The 17,445-nt window shown below is 33.0% G+C and overlaps 1 protein-coding gene and 1 long non-coding RNA gene across 4 annotated transcripts; both read left to right on the top strand.

The window, feature by feature from the left end:
• Positions 1-3,314: 3,314 nt before the first annotated feature.
• On the top strand, positions 3,315-14,621 carry si:dkey-100n23.5. Of its 3 annotated transcripts, none has more exons than NM_001423490.2 (13): positions 3,315-3,474; positions 4,268-4,320; positions 4,396-4,450; positions 5,056-5,112; positions 5,201-5,261; positions 7,226-7,313; positions 7,615-7,704; positions 7,791-7,829; positions 10,117-10,195; positions 10,605-10,652; positions 10,743-10,825; positions 13,364-13,505; positions 13,639-14,621. In NM_001423490.2, the coding sequence occupies exons 1-13, from the start codon at positions 3,397-3,399 to the stop codon at positions 13,813-13,815; spliced, it is 1,050 nt and encodes a 349-aa protein (NP_001410419.2). In that variant the 5' UTR covers positions 3,315-3,396; the 3' UTR covers positions 13,816-14,621. The 3 variants fall into 3 exon arrangements, 2 of the variants coding, with proteins under 2 accessions (NP_001410419.2, XP_087123267.1); XM_087267141.1 differs by lacking the exon at positions 3,315-3,474 and adding an exon at positions 3,834-3,938 and having other exon boundaries at positions 4,284-4,320; positions 13,639-14,218; XR_015498972.1 differs by lacking the exons at positions 13,364-13,505; positions 13,639-14,621 and adding an exon at positions 12,112-13,011 and having other exon boundaries at positions 10,743-12,057.
• Positions 14,622-14,739: 118 nt separating this feature from the next.
• si:dkey-100n23.4 lies at positions 14,740-17,157 on the top strand. Its single transcript, NR_186846.1, has 3 exons — positions 14,740-14,929; positions 15,304-15,396; positions 16,594-17,157. It is a non-coding gene; the product is annotated as a si:dkey-100n23.4 (long non-coding RNA).
• Positions 17,158-17,445: the final 288 nt, after the last annotated feature.

The following is a 17,445-nucleotide window of genomic DNA, read 5'->3' as shown; positions in this document are numbered from 1 at the left end:
AACCATATAAAATTATGTATACAGTAGGTTACTTCACCCTCATGTTTCCCTAGATCACAAAACCAGTCATGTACATTTTTCAAAATTGAGATGATTATTATCTGAAAGCTGAATAAGCTTCCCATTGATGTATGGTTTGTTAGGACATCAATATTTATTTGATTTAACACAATTTTCAAAATCCGGATTATCTAAATATTAATTTTATTTAATTTTCAGCTTAGTCTCTTTATAAACCCATGCGAACAATGGGAAAACATGCAAACTCCACACAGAAATGCCAACCCAGTCGGGGCTCAAACCAGCGAACTTCTTGCTGTGAGGCGATCGTGCTACCCACTGCGCCACCATGATGCTCAATATCTAAATATTGTACTGTAAATATTAAGAAGTCTCATTTAAAAAATGTCCAAATTAAGTTCTTAGCAATGCACATTAGTAAAAAAAATTAGGTTTTGATATAGTTACAGAAGGACATTTACAAAATGTCTTCATGGATCTTTTTTCTAACTTAATATTTTAATGATTTTTGGCATACAATGTATTTTTGTCTATTCTCAAAAAATGGCAACTTAAGAGCATTTTTTATGGTCCAGAGTCACATATGTTTACTAATAAGAGTTTTTTAAGGTTAAGGGACCCCAGGATATTTCCTTATAAGAAGGATTTGGGGGGAGAAAGTTTTCAAACCACAATATCTTTAGAAAATCCAATGGGTGTCAGTGTTGTTTTTAATCTTCTTACAACTAAATAAACAGAAAAGAACCTCTAAATACTAGAAAGGGGCTTAACAAGTTCTTTGTATGTCAGTGTTGCTATAGCATCCTAACCATATTAACAGTTTCTTTAACAGTGTCAAACTCAATTCCCGGAGGGCTGCAGCTCTGCACAGTTTTGCACCATCACTGATCAAACACAGCTGATCAAATCAATGAAGGTGTTCATGACTCTTTTGAACACCTCGATTAGTTGGATCAGCTATGTTTGATAGGGTTAAAGCAAATCTGGGCAGAGTTGCGGCCCTCCAGGAATTGACTTTGAGACCTCTGCTCTAAATAAAGATGACTTTACTTGAGTATATATCCTCAAAATTCACATGCTGTATTTAAAATATAATTGTAAAATTAATAGTCATTTTTTTTAATATTTATATCTAAACATTTTTATTTACACCTCAATGTCTCCAAAATACTAAAATGTACTTTTTATCTAAACCTAAACAAACATTTGAACAAAAGGTGTGAACTGCCACACAATGTTCGCTGGATGAATGAATAACACCACCTTTATTCTTCTAAACGTTTCATACCGCATGACATCATATAACATACTGTACAAGGAAATACAATTTTCAGATATTTTCACACCATTTTTTAAATGTTTTATTAGCATGTTTTCAAGAATATAATAACAAGCAATCATACATTTATAAAAAATCTATAGATATTTATTGTTAAATAGAAGCACTTTAAGATAAAATTAACTTCTATTCATTTATTGTAATTTCCTAAAATTGAAATATTTGTAGGCTAGGGTAGTCCTACAAAAACACATCTATGAAAAATATAATATGAAAGCTAATTTTTTAATACAATCAGAAGCCATATATAATAATAATAATTTCATACAATCTGTTTCTAAATAGTGATACTACACTGGACAGTACAAAAGTTTCTGTTTATTTTGTAGTCTTTAAAAAAATTATTATTATTATTAACATCACTTGCTTAGAAGAATGAGAAACATTGGTCAACAAAAGAGCCAGGGTTTGGGAATGGCAAACATTATAAAGCAATAGCAATTTTATTCGAGCGAAAAAAGAGAAAAGTAAATAAATAATACACATATTATAGATTGTTATGTACAGATAAGTATAAATAATAAATATAAAATAAACGCAGAAATAAATAACATATTACAGCTTTTTTAGTGGCTTTGGTACAATTGGTGCACCTGAAAGGAGATTGTCCTATGATCACATATTTACTTTTGTTTTTTGTTTTTGTGTGTGTGTTATGCAGTGCTGTGTTTTCCTTTATGTCACAATGACAAGATCTGGCAAAAAATTACAGCACAAACACAAAACAGCACACACAAAAAAATAAAAATAATAGTCAATTTGCCACAGAACATCCATCCTGAGTTATTTTGACAAAATGACTACCAAGTAATTTGACTGTCTTATTTATACACAGTGACTGCAGGACTTGTCATTCTGATAGCACTGATACATTCATTGACACATACATTTATTTTTGAGAGATGAACTAAGGATTTTGAGCAAGAGACTGGCTTTTGCAGGTAATCCATGCTGTTTTGCTATTTGTATGAGCTGTTTAGAGAAATGCCTTTACTTTTTCACAAATTTAAATTGTGATTTGAGAAAAGTACCAAAGCGACTGAGGAAAAACTGTAATATAAATTATGGGGCATTCTACCAGAAACGTACATTATCTGTCCCTGAAATAAAAATACAGGGAAGAAAAAGTCACAAAAATGTCTAAAATGGAGTGAGTGGCTGATTTCTGTAAGTTGTTGCTGTAAAGAATATGTCATTCATTTGGTTCTCAGATTTTTGTTTTTTATTAGAAACACATTACAAATTTACAAACCCTGTCATTGTCCTTGTCCTCAGCCCAACTGAACTTACAGTTTTTCCCAGAGAAACAGACATTTTCTGACAGAATCTGACAAATGTCTTTCGATTATTTCCTTGTATTAATAATGCCAAAAAATGCAGTTTCTGATTGTGGAGAAGGCCTACAATTCAATATTGATACCATAAAGGTTTTAACAATAAAGATTTTAATAAAATCTCCTTACCCTTCTTTACTAAAAGATATTTGTCAGGGAGAGTCCTAAAACGTTTTCAATTTTAGTCTTTTTTTATTTTTAATTTCAAGAAACTGTATAATACAACTTAGAATACAGTAAAAGACAACAGTTCTTTTACACTAATCAAATTAGATACACAAGATATAAAGCAATACCAAAACAAAATGCTTATCTAAAAAAAGTTAAAGAGAAATAAAGTGATAAAAAAAAGAAATAAATATTTAAGCAGCATAAAAGATCTCATCATATTTGCTCAAAAAAGAATCACATTTCTTATTTTCAATTAATCTAAGTGATTTAAATAAATGTTCTTTTTCACATAAGAATAAAACAAAGATTGGACTTTTTAAAAAACCTCTGTTTGTGAAAGTAAAATTTCCCAGCAAGTATTAGAAAGTTTTAATTTTAGTCTTTGAAAGTACCTTGTTGTGAAGGGAAACGTCATCGCGTTTCGTATCGTTTGTCCTTCTGCTTACACCGTAGTTGTCAATGTGGCTGTGCTGCTATCATGATGTGTACACTTCACATCAAAATACAAGTTAGTAAAAAGAAAGATTAATTATGGGAGATGAGCATCCAGTCCAGGCTAACAACACAAGCAGCTCCCGCTGTACTTTCTTCAAAGACGAATATCAATGTGTAAGTATAAACGTTTTGGAAAACTACTGGAATTCTTATTTGTTAGCCCTTATGCTAACCAAAACATGACATCATACTTTCCATGGGTGATTATATTGACCTTTATATGTTTAAATATTAAACATAAAAACAAGATATCATGGCATAATAGATGATCAGTTCAATTGGGTTTAGGGTTTAAACACTTTTTGTGGCGTGTTTATAAGATTGTTCAGTAGGAAATGAATCATTTATTGATCTGTAATGGGATGAGCTACACAACACGCGTGTGGAGCAGGAAAACACCCATTACTGTCTGGTGATTGGTTGAGAAAGAATTGAGTATGATATAAAGTACAACATTATAATGTTAAAAAAATACGTGGGAAACTAGTTTATTTAAAATGAAGGTGCTACTAAATCTGATTAAATTAAAAGCTATTTTTTGTTGTCTTTATTGATTTTAAGACACGTGCGTTATAGAGGTAAAGGTGTTTTTTTATTCGCACATTTGTTCATTTTAACGGCGTCTATATTGTTTACCACGCTACTTTGAATATTCGGTCTGAAATTGCATGTGACTTCAAAGCAAGATTAGCACACTTTAATTTACCCTCAGCAATGTTGTAATTTAACATAAATTGGCTGCTTATATGATTTTCCTTTTTAGAATTTGCATACAATATTTTTTTGAACTTGAATTGTTAAGGAGATAGTCTGAGAATGTGAAAATAAAACTTCTATTAATCTTTTATGTGAAGCTGCTTTGAATTTAGTTTTCATTAGATTCAAGTTGATTTTTTTTAATCCTCAGGATGTGATTCTTACAGTGAAAAGAGCAACAGGGACATTTTCAATTCTGGCATGGTGAGTTGTATGTTTATTCTTTGTTTTAAAGTATCTTTTGAGCATCCCTAACTAACTTTAATTCCCTTTTTGTAGTTTCTTCATGCTCTGTTTGATATGGCTGCTGCGCCGAAACAACTCTCTAGCTCAGGTAAAGCTTGTGTTGTTCATTTCAATAGTTTTAAAGATCCTACAATGTTTGCGGTCAGTCAGTTTTTTTTTTTTTATTATATTATACTTTTTAAAGATATAAGTAATACTTTTATGTTACTTATCATATACTGTTCTGTCATGTATCAAAATAATAAAAAGACTTTGAAGTAAATATTGTTATATTCTCTATAACCGTTTAAAATATCCTAAAACAAATCAAACAATATACAAAAAATGTCAAAGTTCCCAGATTAATGTGAAGTATCATAACAGGTTTCATCATTGATAATAATTATAATTGTGTTTTGAATGCCAAAGAAAGCTTTTGAGCTGAAAATCCAGCCTTGAAGTAGCAGGTTAAAGATAAAGTAATTATAAAACTTAAATATTAGTGTTTTAATTATACAAATAATGCCATTTTGGTGAGCAATAAGATATTTCTTTCAAAAGATTAATCAAATCTTCCTAGCAAACATTAGAATGTAATTAATTTCCTGATTACATAATTTATAATTCCGTAGATATCTAACAATTAGTCGGTTAACCATTCGTTCATATAAATTCACTATTAAAAAAAAAAAGATCTTTTCCTTTGTTTTTCAGAAAATGGTGATCAACCTGACAGTAGCTGCATTGTTTGACAGTGTTGCTTATGTTATGGTAAGTTACACTGATTTGTCTGTACAAATGTTTCCCTTATCTATAGCATCAGTTCAGTCAGGGCATTTTTTTTTCTTCTCATCTGCAGGGAGAGTCTCATCCAGAAGGATCGCTGTGTAATTTTCAAGCCTGGTGGCTGACGTATTTTGGTAAATTTGGCAACTTATTAAAAATACGTTTTTATTTGTGTATCGTCATGTACAGTAAATGCAAAGTAATAGATCTTTAACTCTATCGTGGGGTTTAAAAGCTAGAAGCTAGAAGAATACAATAAAATACTGCCCAATAGACCCTTTTCACAAGACTGTTATGATGCGTCAAACAGTCCTCAGCATCTTAAATCCTTTAAAGTTTTTAATATTTTTATAAAAAAAAAAAAAAAAAAAGTATGAACATTTATATGTATTTATGTATGTATTATATTATCTTTGCTTGGAATTACAAAAAGTGAATTACCGCTTGTGCGAGGGGTTTCTAATACATCGTCTATGGGACATGACAGCAAATATGATGTTATTCTCTCTTCTGGTTGCTGTCTTTAGTCTCACTCAATTTTTTTTCTGAAAGTTTTGATAAAATCATCGTGGAGTATTTCTTTAATTATTTAAGCAAATAGGATAGTAAAACAATTATTTGTTGTATTTTCATATTGACTGCAGAAAGTTACGCTCTAAGTTTACCCAACTATGATGATTTCTGCTACTGAGAAACCTGGAAGTGTGAAAAGGGTCTATTATGAAAAGGTTGTGACATTTTGTAAAATGCAGGGAAATCTACAATATGTGATTTGTTAATTGTCTTCAACATTTTTTTTTCATTGAAAAATGTACAAAGTGTTCCAGTGTTTCCACTGACGAACATAAATGTATTTTGTTAATATAAACCGTTTTTTGATTTGAATCAGCTTTGACAGTCCAAAATAAGCAGGTTAAATGGTAATAGGTTTGCATATAAAAAGAGCATTGCAAAAAAAGCTGGCTCATTATTTTGTTCCTAAAGTCACAAGACAGTGGTCAAACTTTATTTTTTTTAACAGTTTCTCTTTCAATATTTACAATATGTGAAGTCCACAAAAAAAATCTCAGTATATGAGAAGAAAGCTGTACGTCAGTTCTGTGCAGTGATGCCAGCAGGTTCTCTGGGTATCTCAGATTGGCAAAAAAAGAATGTGTGCTGGGCTTGGATTAGTCCACATTTCAGCTTGCTTTTGGAAAATAAACAGCACTTCCATTCTGAACTTGTTAATCGGCGCATGCAAAAACAGTTTGCAAAAAAAAAAAATCAGTATGGGGAACAGCAGAGCAAACCACACCACTGTTTATTTATGCATGGCACAGAGATATTTACTGCCATTAATCTTTCAAGGCAAGTATGTGGTTATTAGATGAAGACTCATTCCTCATGTTCTACATCAGCATGGTTATGTAGGCACATAATACACGTGCGTCTGTCTCGACTGTGTTGCAACCTTCCAAAATCAAATTTAATTTAACCCTTGTGTGCTGTTGGGGAATTTTTTTTCCACTCTGGGGTGATTTCGAGTCTTAATTTGGCCATAACTTTCTCTGCGTTTTAGCAAATGGAATGATTTTTGGTGACAAATCCTATTTCGAAAGGTTTTGGGAAAATACTCTGAAAAAATTGTTAAAAATTCAACAATACATTCTGGACAAATTTACTACTCTTTCGTTTTTTTCCACATTGATTTCCAACAATGACATTTGACTATTAACCCAACAAAAAGGGTTAAAGTCACAAAATACAATTTATTTGATCAGTTAAATCATTGATTGTTTTTTTTTGTATTTTCGTTAATTAAATCAGAGATAAAGGGAATTAACAAATCGCATATTCTTGATTTAATTGCAGTATAATAAATATCCCAGCTTTTTCAGAATCATGGTTGTACATAAATGTTAACCCAGGGTTTAGGATTGTTCAGTGTAAACATACAAAACACACTAGCAACTACTATAATAATTATAATTTATTACTGTTTAGCATTTTTAGTTAAATTCATCTTTATTTCTATAGTGCTTTTACAATGTAGATTGTGTCAAAGCAGATTAACATAGAAGTTTGAGTAAATTGAAACTGTGTCTGTTTGTTTCAGACTGGACTGCACTGGTTTGGGTTTGTCTTATTACTTTCAATCTCTACCTGAACCTAGTAAGAGAAATCAGGACAGAACATTATAGAATGTAAGTCAATACACTTACACACGCTGGTTTTGGTGGTTTATGAGGACTCTTTGTTAAGGTAATGTATTTTATACTGTAAAAAAATGCATATTATATGGCCTTTTCCCTACCCTAAACCCAACCCTTACAAATTAGTATGTGGAAGATTCCATTAGGTATGCTTTTAAACTATTTTGAACTGCAAGGACACAAGACATGTCCTTACAAACCACCAAAACCAGTACACACATTTATTACACATACAGCTTCTCAGTGTTCTTCACATCTACATGTGTTCTTCACATCTACATGTGTTTTTCAGACGGTATCATGTGGTGGCATGGGGTGTTCCTGTGATCATGTCCACCATCCCCCTGATGGCTGGATACTACGGTCCTGCAGGAGCCTGGTGGTAAATCAGCATTAACTATTTATTGTTATTGCAGTTCTGTTACAAAAATTTTCATCAGTGCTTTTTGTCTCATTCTTGGCCTGCAGTTGGATCACAGATGATCATGTTGGGTGGAGATTTGGCATGTAAGTAGGGTTGTAATGTTCAGCATGTGTGTGTGTGTGTGTGGAAATGTACAGTATTTTGTTCTTAGACTGATTCTCTGGTAGTGTGATGAAACTATGCTATGAGCCGCATCATATTTCAGAGGCTCACGTTGCTCATGCCATTTGAATCTCAAGAATTTCCGTTCTCATTCTGACTTGTTGCTGCGCATGCACGTTATTGTACATGCTCTAATTACATCCATTTATGGGTATTAATTCCTGTGTTAATGATCGATCACATTGGCCACATTATATGGTGACATTCGCATTATATCTTGAAACCTAAAATGCATGAAAATTGTTGGACTAGATTATAATAAAAAAAAGATACCTGTTTGGATATCTACTATATACTATGTTATTGGCTAATATTAAATTTATCAGTATTTATTGATAATAAATGTTGAATTGCTCATTTTTAGTATTTGCATTAAACTTTAGATTGCCTTTAATGTCATTAATAACACTTTTTAAAAGTTAAAAGTAGCATTTTTGAAAACACTTCAAACTTTTTAATGTTATATTCAACAAATCAAAATATAAATATATATTTTTCTTATTGTAAATGATAATGCTGTAATGTCTAAATTAACTTTTATTTTTAGTTTCTATGGTTTCTGGTGTTTTTTTTTTTTAAACCTATCTAAATAAAAAAAATTATATATTACAAAACACACTTTTTGAGAAGTAACAAAATATGACAATCATATTTATGTCTTAGTTTTCATTAAAAAATAACAACAACAATAACAACAAAAACAATGCAAAAAAAAAAAAAAAAAGGAAGAAGATAAAATAGAAAAAAGGGGGCAGAGGTTGTTTTAATTATTACCAAAGTCCCTTTAAGTCATTTCACTTGGCGGCCATCTTTGAAACACCTCTCGGGCAGGATGCTCGGACATACTGTTTGAATAAGGAAACGTCAAATTCTCCAAAACTGCTTGCCAAGCTTATGTTTGAATTTCATATTAGGAATTACCAATAAAATTAACAACTGTCTAATTAGTTACATTTCTAAATGTCTGAATCACACATAATATGCAGAAACACATGTGTGGTCTGAGCCCCTCTCGCAGAGTATTGTCGGCCTATGTCGATCGATGCTTGGCTCCTGTACTAGAAGGCGGGAAACATTGGCCATATAGCGATCGATGATTGGCTCCTATACTTGAAGGCGGGCTTTATTCGCCATATTCCATTATGACCGTTACACTTTTTCCCCATTCAAAACGATACATGTGACATTTCTTGTATATTCAATAGTCTTTGTTATTACAGTGTGTTCGTGAGATCTTAAAATCTATTACATTTCAAAACTATATTTTAGGCTTAAAAAGTCTTAAATGCACTTAAAATTTTGTTGTAGATCTTAAATCATGTTAAACAGGTCTTAATTTTCCTCTGTCTAAGTAAAGTTACCCAATAACCAATAATCCATCTCAAAACTTAAAAAATATAAATTAGTTTTTGTTGCAAAGAGATACACAATTCACAAGAGCTATTAGACATCTTTACAGCAAATTCTCCTAATTAAATTCCTTAAGCAGGGAAAGAAAACCAAAGCAACACATCCCTATACATGATCTTCCATTAATACAAAGCTATTTACCCAAGTATTTGGGCCATTAGAAAAAGTCCTTAATGTTTAGCCCTGTATAAATCCTTAATGTTTAGCCTGTATAAGTCTAAAATTTCATTCATAATGGTCTTAAAAAGTCTTAAACTTGTCGTAAAGAAACCTGTATCAAGTGATTATTCTATATAAAACATTAGAAAGAAATTGTTAAAAATACTAATCATCCATAGAAGACATGCATGTGATCATCAGTATGACAACAGTTTATTTAAATAAATCTGTGGAAATGGGGGAATATCTAGGATAAGTCAGTGTCAGCTTATTTAAAATCCTGAAGTTTAATATTTATTTTAAACTTTGGACAAATGAAAGAACACACACATATATTATTTTGTATTATGTAATTAATTTTTAAAAGATGCATAGCACAAGCACACTATTAAGTGCACAGATTTATGCAATTAAATGTAAATCATCACATTCTTCCAGTTGAATTTGGTGCTTTGAATAAGAGATTACTACAAATAAGGAAGTTGGTCTGCATGCAAAAATCTAGCTTTTTATTTCGTGCTTTTTTCAAAATAAATGTTATTCACATCTTTATGCAAAAATATACAATTAAAAAAGACTGTTTGAGGCTTCTGTGTTTGTACTGTCGTCTTTGAGGTGTAATGTATTGTGTGTTTGCAGATGGTACATCCCATTATTCAGCCTGATTATCGTCATGATCTGCTGTTATGCTCGAATCATCTGCGTGGCCAACGAGAGGGTGAGTGGTTAAAAACTTTCCCACAATCCCTACATTTCTCAGCATGGCATTGACAACTCAAAGTCTCCCTTTAATATTTAGTTAAGTTGATGTTAAACTAAGCACTATGATGTTAAGGTTTTGTTTATCTCTTTCCTGCTCTCTGACGTGCCTCAGTGAGGCTCAGACTGCCATTCCACATTCCAGAACATTTTGCACGACTGGCAGATTCTGACACACATTCTGACGCAATAAATCTGATTGTAAATGCAACGTACGTGCAGACATTAGTGTACAGCTGTTACAGTGAAGTTTTCATATGTACACATTAAAATAATCACTGATTAAATTTGTACAGGATCAGTAATGCTCTGCTTATGACACATTACGATCTGTGCATCAGAAGCATAAATGAATGTTTGTTTTTCAGATGCGTTCGTGGTTGGGCACCTTTAATCCGGAAAGGGAGAGAAGGAAGGTAAGAGTGTGTGTGTTTGTGCATATATACAGTAAATGATGTCACTTACTGGCTGAGACGTCAGTGATGTATCTTTTCTGCTTTCTGCAGATCTCCTTAGCTGAAGAGACCAGACCGCTGAAGTGGTATCCCTCTGTCTATCTGCTTGTCTCTATCTTCCCTCTTATAAATCGGTAATTGTTTTTATACTATTCCATAAAATCATGATTAATGTGTTCAGTCATTAATATATATTTATGTGTGGATCATTATCTTGTATATATATATTTTTTTATTTGTGTGTCTTCATAATATCTTGTCAAGTTATCTTACTTGCAGATACATTCTTTACTATAATGACCTGTTTAGTGATGTAAGGGTTAGACAACCTTTCACAGATCTCAGATTTGATCACAATAAAGGCAAACATTCATTAAGTCAATTCCCAAATGCCAAAAATAAACTCTTTTTCTTCAGTTTTGTTCCTTGTTCAAAAAGTAGTTTCAATCAAATAAACATCACAATAGAGAAGGCAATCTACAACACTTATAAATGATTAATCACTGTGGAAATGACCATTTAATTTACTTCATTCAAGATGTAGAAGACTTTCTTTTTACTTCAGCTGAATATTGAAGAAGATTTTTAGCTATAACTAGTCTTTGGTGATTCATATACTGCAAGTCACAGTATGCAGACACTTTAAAAAGTAAGGAAAAAGTAATAATAAATTATATTCATTTTTATACTGGCATAACTAAATTAGTGGCCCTTTAAAATAAAATTGCTCTCTAAAAGAAAATTATTATAATGATGATGATTAATGCAACAATTATTGTTAAAATAAATGCATTTTATTATATACAGTTGAAGTCAAAGTTATTAGCCCCCTTTATTTTTTTTTCTTTTAAATATATTACAGAGCAAGGAAATTTTCACAGCATGTCTGATAATATTTTTCTTTTGGAGAAAGTATTTGTTTTTTTCCGTCTAGAATAAAATCAGTTTTACATTTTTTTTAAAAAAACCATTTTAAGGACAAAATTATTAGCCCCTTTAAGCTATTGTTTTTCGATAGTCTACAGAACAAATCATCGTTATACAATAATTACCCTAACGTGCCTAGTTAACCTAATTAACCTAGTTAAGCCTTGAATTTACCCTAAGTTAAGTGTCTTGAAAAACATCTAGTCAAATATTATTTACTGTCATCATGGCACTTAAAACTATTATGTTTAGAAATGTGTTGAAAAAAAAATCTTCTCTCATTTAAGCAGAAATTGGGGAAAAAATAAACAGGGGGCTAAAAATTCAGGGGGCTAATAATTCTGACTTTGTGTGTGTGTGTGTGTGTGTGTGTGTGTGTGTGTGTGTGTGTGTGTGTGTGTGTGTGTGTGTGTGTGTGTGTGTGTGTGTGTGTGTGTGTGTGTGTGTGTGTGTGTGTGTGTGTGTGTGTGTGTGTGTGTGTGTGTGTGTGTAGAAAAACAATTTTTGTTAGCTTTTTAAAAAATATTTATTTAGGTAATGATCATCTTAAACTAAATACAAATCTGAGCAGATATTCCGACTCTTATTGACGGTTGTTATATTTCTCTCTTATCTTTACTCCAATATTTAGTATATGTTTTTAAATCTAGGTTCACCTTCTAGCCAATAGCTGAACAGCACCTACTGGGTATTTTAAATTAATTTTCATTTCAGTGCATCTCTAAAAACAACACACAAAAAAAACCTTTTTTTTTCTTTGGATAAGAATATTGCGTATACTATTATCATGATAACGACACTTTTTGTGAACAATTGTTTTTAATATTTCAGTTTTTGTTTAATATATAAAGGATACAGCATATGACTATATTGTAAAACAACCCCGAATCCCCATCCCCCACCTAGGTAGACTTATTCTATAATATTAGAAGTTAAAAGATCGCTGTAAAAAACAGCAACAAGAATAATGTTAAACCAAATAAGGAGTAAACTTTAAAAAAAGTACAAATAAATAACTATCACATCATGGAATTCATAAAGTACATATAAACAGAAAAGCTGTACATTAGAAGGTAGAAGCAAAAGATTTGACAGTATCAAAAGCTATAATCCAGGACTTAAAATTTTTTGACTGAGCTCCATGTATGCGCTGTTGAAAGTTCCATACAATTAATGTCCTGCAAAGATAGGCCCCATAGATGTCCACTTATGTTATGTAGAGGGATCCAGCAGCAGACCGACATTTTCTTAGCAGCTGTGAATGCAGCTAGGACTAAGTTATTTTGTTCCATTGAGAGTGACATGTTAGAAAAATCATTTAGGAAAAATCATACTGGAGTGAGTTCTACATCTTTTCCTAACAAAAATAAAATATTATGAGCCAGCTGAGACCAAAAAGAATTAAGTGCAGGACAGTACCAATAATAACGAAAATAAGTGCCAACTGCCCTCTGTAAACATAAACTACAATCTGGGGAAGATGATAAAGGCTTATAAAATCATTTTAAAAGGGATAACTAGAGTCTATACAATAGTTTCCAATGTATCATTTGATGATTTAGTCAGAAGAGAAAATTTTATATCTCCACTGATATCCTTAGACCAATCAGTAGTAATGAATAGTGATTTGTTGGATATTTTAAGAAGAGGGGCATACATAAATGAAGCAAGGCAACAGATGCAATATGATAACAAATATTGTTCTGTACATTGTGCGACCCTAATCTGTATGTATATTTCTGCAGACTTCATAATGCTGCTTACCCAAAGGATCCAGTGTTTTCTCTGACGTTACTGCATGTGCTTAGTGCACCGTTGCATGGGCTTGCGAATGCTCTCGTCTTCGGTAAAGACACCTGGAGTCAAATGAGTGTAACAGGAATAAAGGTAGGGCTCACTTTTACTACTTTTAACCAATGGCTGTGATTGCTCACCTTACATATCATGGTTACTGGGCTATCAGAACATCTGCACTACCTGATTTTAATCTGTTGTTCATGTAACATGTTTATTTGCTCAGATGGCGATTCAGTCTCGGTTGTGTGACAGCACAAGGATTGAAGAGTACCATGCTGTAAATGTAAGATACACACATGAGCTCGATGCGAACTCCGATTCAGACGAGGAAGACGGCAATGTCCTCTTCTACAGTCCGGATATGGCCTTAAAAGACAGGGCATCATGGGAGAATGTTTAGAGAAGTGGCTTATTTGTGCATATTTTCACACACTCCACCTTTGAAGAATTTCATTCAGTGTTTGTTTATCAAGCTTTTGTATTGACACTTTTTACTATAGTTGGAAAACAGAAAAAAGTTGTTGATTAAAAAGACTTTTTTTGCCTTTAATGACGGGTAGCATCATAGCATTTGTACTGTATTAATGAGGCAAAGCAATTTAAGCTGTTTACTGCCTTAACGTGTTCCGTTGTGTATAAAATCGAATCAAAGACTGCTTTTTCTATTTCATTCAGCTGAATATCTCAGACTTAGGATATGCTTTGAGAACAATGAGCATGTTTTATTATCATATTTATGAAAATGTATGCTATATTTTTGTATTGTTTGCAACAAAGTTTATATATAAATCTATTAACATTTATACTGTGTTTGTGTCATGTTGTATAATAGAATGAGGTATTGACTTCAGTTAATCAGCTAATTAACATTAAGTAAATTAGATATAATCCTCTTAGATGTTAAATCAGGATGATTTACGAGAAAGCCTGAGTAAGAACTGCTTTACAAAAGGGTTGTGAAAGCTTCTCGAAATAAACCAGTGACATAAACTTACATTGTCTGTGTTGTGTAAATTAGAATTACGAAACCGCTGTATGCAATGCTGACACCGAGTGGACAGATGTGTGAATAATTTGTCAGGAGAGAATGTTTTATACTTCTTTAGTTTTATTTTATACAAACCATGTATTTACGAAAGAGTATTCAACTGATAAAGTGTTCAACTGAGTGAAACTAGTACAAAAAGTAAAGTATATCACGTTGATGTCCTTTCCTGATTAGCTTTGTTATGTCGTCGTGTCAGCTGGCACGTTTAATGCCGATTGGTCAACAGCTCATCATAACTGACGATCAACCAATCCGTGAGAAGTGCGTTGTAATGATGAGAAACGCAACAATGACGATACGTAACAGATTTTCATAACAGCCGCTGGGCACGCATATACTTGAAGAGGCAGGGCGCTTCCGCAACAGCAACAACCCCTGAACGCGTTTCAAGAAAAACTGCTGAGAAAGTAACGGATACAGTAAAAATTGTACTTTCTCTTCACCATGGTATGACTTTTGATAAAAGGTAAGTCTTCTTTGTTTTGTTGTAAATCTTTACCAGGAAAACAACAAAAGATTCAAAAGATTTACTTCCTGTTTACGAAGCATATAACGTTACTGTACAAATGTTAAGTTTTAGTATGGTAAACATTTCTTTTTTGTTGTAAATGTTGCATTACAGGTACAGCGCTATATCATTTATGTGTATTTCTACCAGCTTACGCTTCGATACTTTTACATTTCGAAAGTATAGCATGATCTGAAACCATCATGAAAGCTTTCGTATAAAGTAAAATACAGCTGCAGAGACGATACAATGAGGTGTTATTTGTGTTTTGTATAGCTTATCAATGTGTTGACTTAACATTACTTAATAGCACTGTAATGTTTCTTCTACAGCCAGTATCTATGTGGTGCGCAAGATCAGCTCTGCCCTAAAAGAGGGGGAGCAGAAAGAAGAGCCTGTGCTCACACCATGTAGTCTGGCTAAAGGTGAGTTTTGTTCACATTCAGACAAACCATACATTGGATTACCATTATTGTTATGTACGTTTTGCACTGTTTTAAGGGCATACTGTAGAACCAGATTGTTGCCCAAAATATTTACTATAAATAAGTAGATACTTGTCAAAGTCAGTTTGGAGTACGTCATCACACTTTAAATATATTACATTATAAAAATACAAAGTAAAATCTAATTATTTAGTAGTTATAAATTTTTAATAGTAACTATCAATTTACAGTAAAAGAACAGAAACATACATTAAAATTGTAAATTTATTGATGTTTATATATAAACTTTTTTTAGGAGGATCACATGCTTATGATTGACCACAGCCGGTCCCGCAATAGCTAATACATGATCTTCCTATCAGATTACCCCTAAGGCTCTATAAATAACCACAGTCTTCATTCCACAACCATCTTTAACTACAAGAAACTCCCCTTCCTCCACTTCTTCCCCATTTACTTAGATTTGGCGGCAAGGCGGCCCAGTAGTTAGCACTATTGCCCCACAGCTAGAACACCACTGGCACTGGTCTTCGTCGGGCTGGGTGATGCTTCTGTGCGGAGTTTGCATGTTCTTTCCGTGTCCACATGGGTTTCCCTTGTGTTTCCTCCCACCGTCTACAAAAATGCGTCATACGTTAACTTAATAAACCGAATGGGCACCATAGTCTAGGTCCCAGCGTCAGTAAATTTCCTTCTTAAAGCAGTTCACCTTTAGTCACATCAGCAGTGCGGAGTTTTTGAGGTCTACCTGAGCTCAAACTCCCCTCCCGCCCTGCGAACGGGAGAGAGCCCTGTGCTCGAGGATCCGTTGAGCTCAGGGCTCTCTCCTGGGACAGCATGCCAAACAAGCTTATTATAAATAATCAGCCAAGTGTGAACACCTGAATTGTAGTATAAATCATAAGAAAAAAAATCTGTTTGCACATAGAAGCTTTTGATGATGCCAGGGAGGATGGTGGATGGATGTGTTTACATACTTGGAGGGCAAAAAAAGAATGTCATGCTTAATAATGTTTCCATATTTCAGCATTATGAAAAGCAGTAGAATGAAAGTATCAGGGTTTAGTCACTCAATACTCCTATCTGAATGAGACAAAGTACACCAGAGTTCATGAATGTTCATTTCACAATGTACACATAGCATGTTTTAAACTAAAGCCTGACTTGTGTTTCCAGGTAAGAAGGAGCGCAATGCATCAGCTGCTGCATTAATGGAAGCTCCAGAGCCTGAAGGTGCTGCTGGGTCATCTGCTCCGACAGAGACAGCTGTACAGAAATGTGGTTCATGAAGTTAAAGGTCACGCAGAAACAAATCTGAGCACAATAGTGGCCTCCCCACTAAATAAACAGCATCACTAGACAATAGCATATATTGTGTTTTAGATGCTGGTGCTCCAACAAGACCATCTAAGTTTGTTTTGTCTCAGAGATTCTGCAGTAACAATTATATGACAACAGACCAGATTTTCTCTGCGTGACCTTTTATTTTTTATGTGCCGACTCTTATTACTTTATTCTTTTTTCATCTTTTTTCCATTAGCTGTAGTTTGTGAAGGTCTGGTCATCAACCTCTGCCTCAGGGGCGGTTCAGATCTGATGTTTATCTGCAGCTTTTGTGTTTATACTCATCAACTAACTGATTGTACAATGAGTAAAAACCAATTGTTAAATCTGACATTATTTATAAGATCATGTTTGTTATGGCAAAAATAAAAAGGTGAAACTTTGGTTCTACTTTAATCTACTTTGTCTTTGTATTACACAACTCATCAACATGAGGTTACCATTACAAAAGAAAATCCAGTATATTTTGACAGGGTTACTATAGAACAGTGGTTCCCAAAGTGGGAGTCGGGACTACCCGGGGGGGGGGGTCGCTTGGCTTTTTACAAAATAGTTAATAATAATAAAATGCTTATAATAATCATAAAAAATATCTTGGAAATAAAAAGCAATCAGCCTTTCAACTATTTTTTGCAACCCCTGCGGTTATATTAAAGACACAGCAATAGCGTCAGATGCAGCACA

The sequence above is a fragment of the Danio rerio genome, chromosome 9, assembly GCF_052040795.2.
Source record: "Danio rerio strain M-AB ecotype USA chromosome 9, GRCz13ab, whole genome shotgun sequence".
NCBI lineage: Eukaryota > Metazoa > Chordata > Actinopteri > Cypriniformes > Danionidae > Danio > Danio rerio.
This window is presented reverse-complemented; position numbering and strand designations above follow the sequence as displayed.

Excerpts from the sequence above, each read along its gene's own strand:
- si:dkey-100n23.5 (NM_001423490.2), top strand. The coding sequence starts at position 3,397 with ATGGGAGATGAGCATCCAGTCCAGGCTAACAACACAAGCAGCTCCCGC. Across the intron at positions 4,451-5,055 it reads GAAACAACTCTCTAGCTCAG|AAAATGGTGATCAACCTGAC; the intron begins GTAAAGCTTGTG and ends TTTGTTTTTCAG. Across the intron at positions 7,314-7,614 it reads AGGACAGAACATTATAGAAT|ACGGTATCATGTGGTGGCAT; the intron begins GTAAGTCAATAC and ends TGTGTTTTTCAG.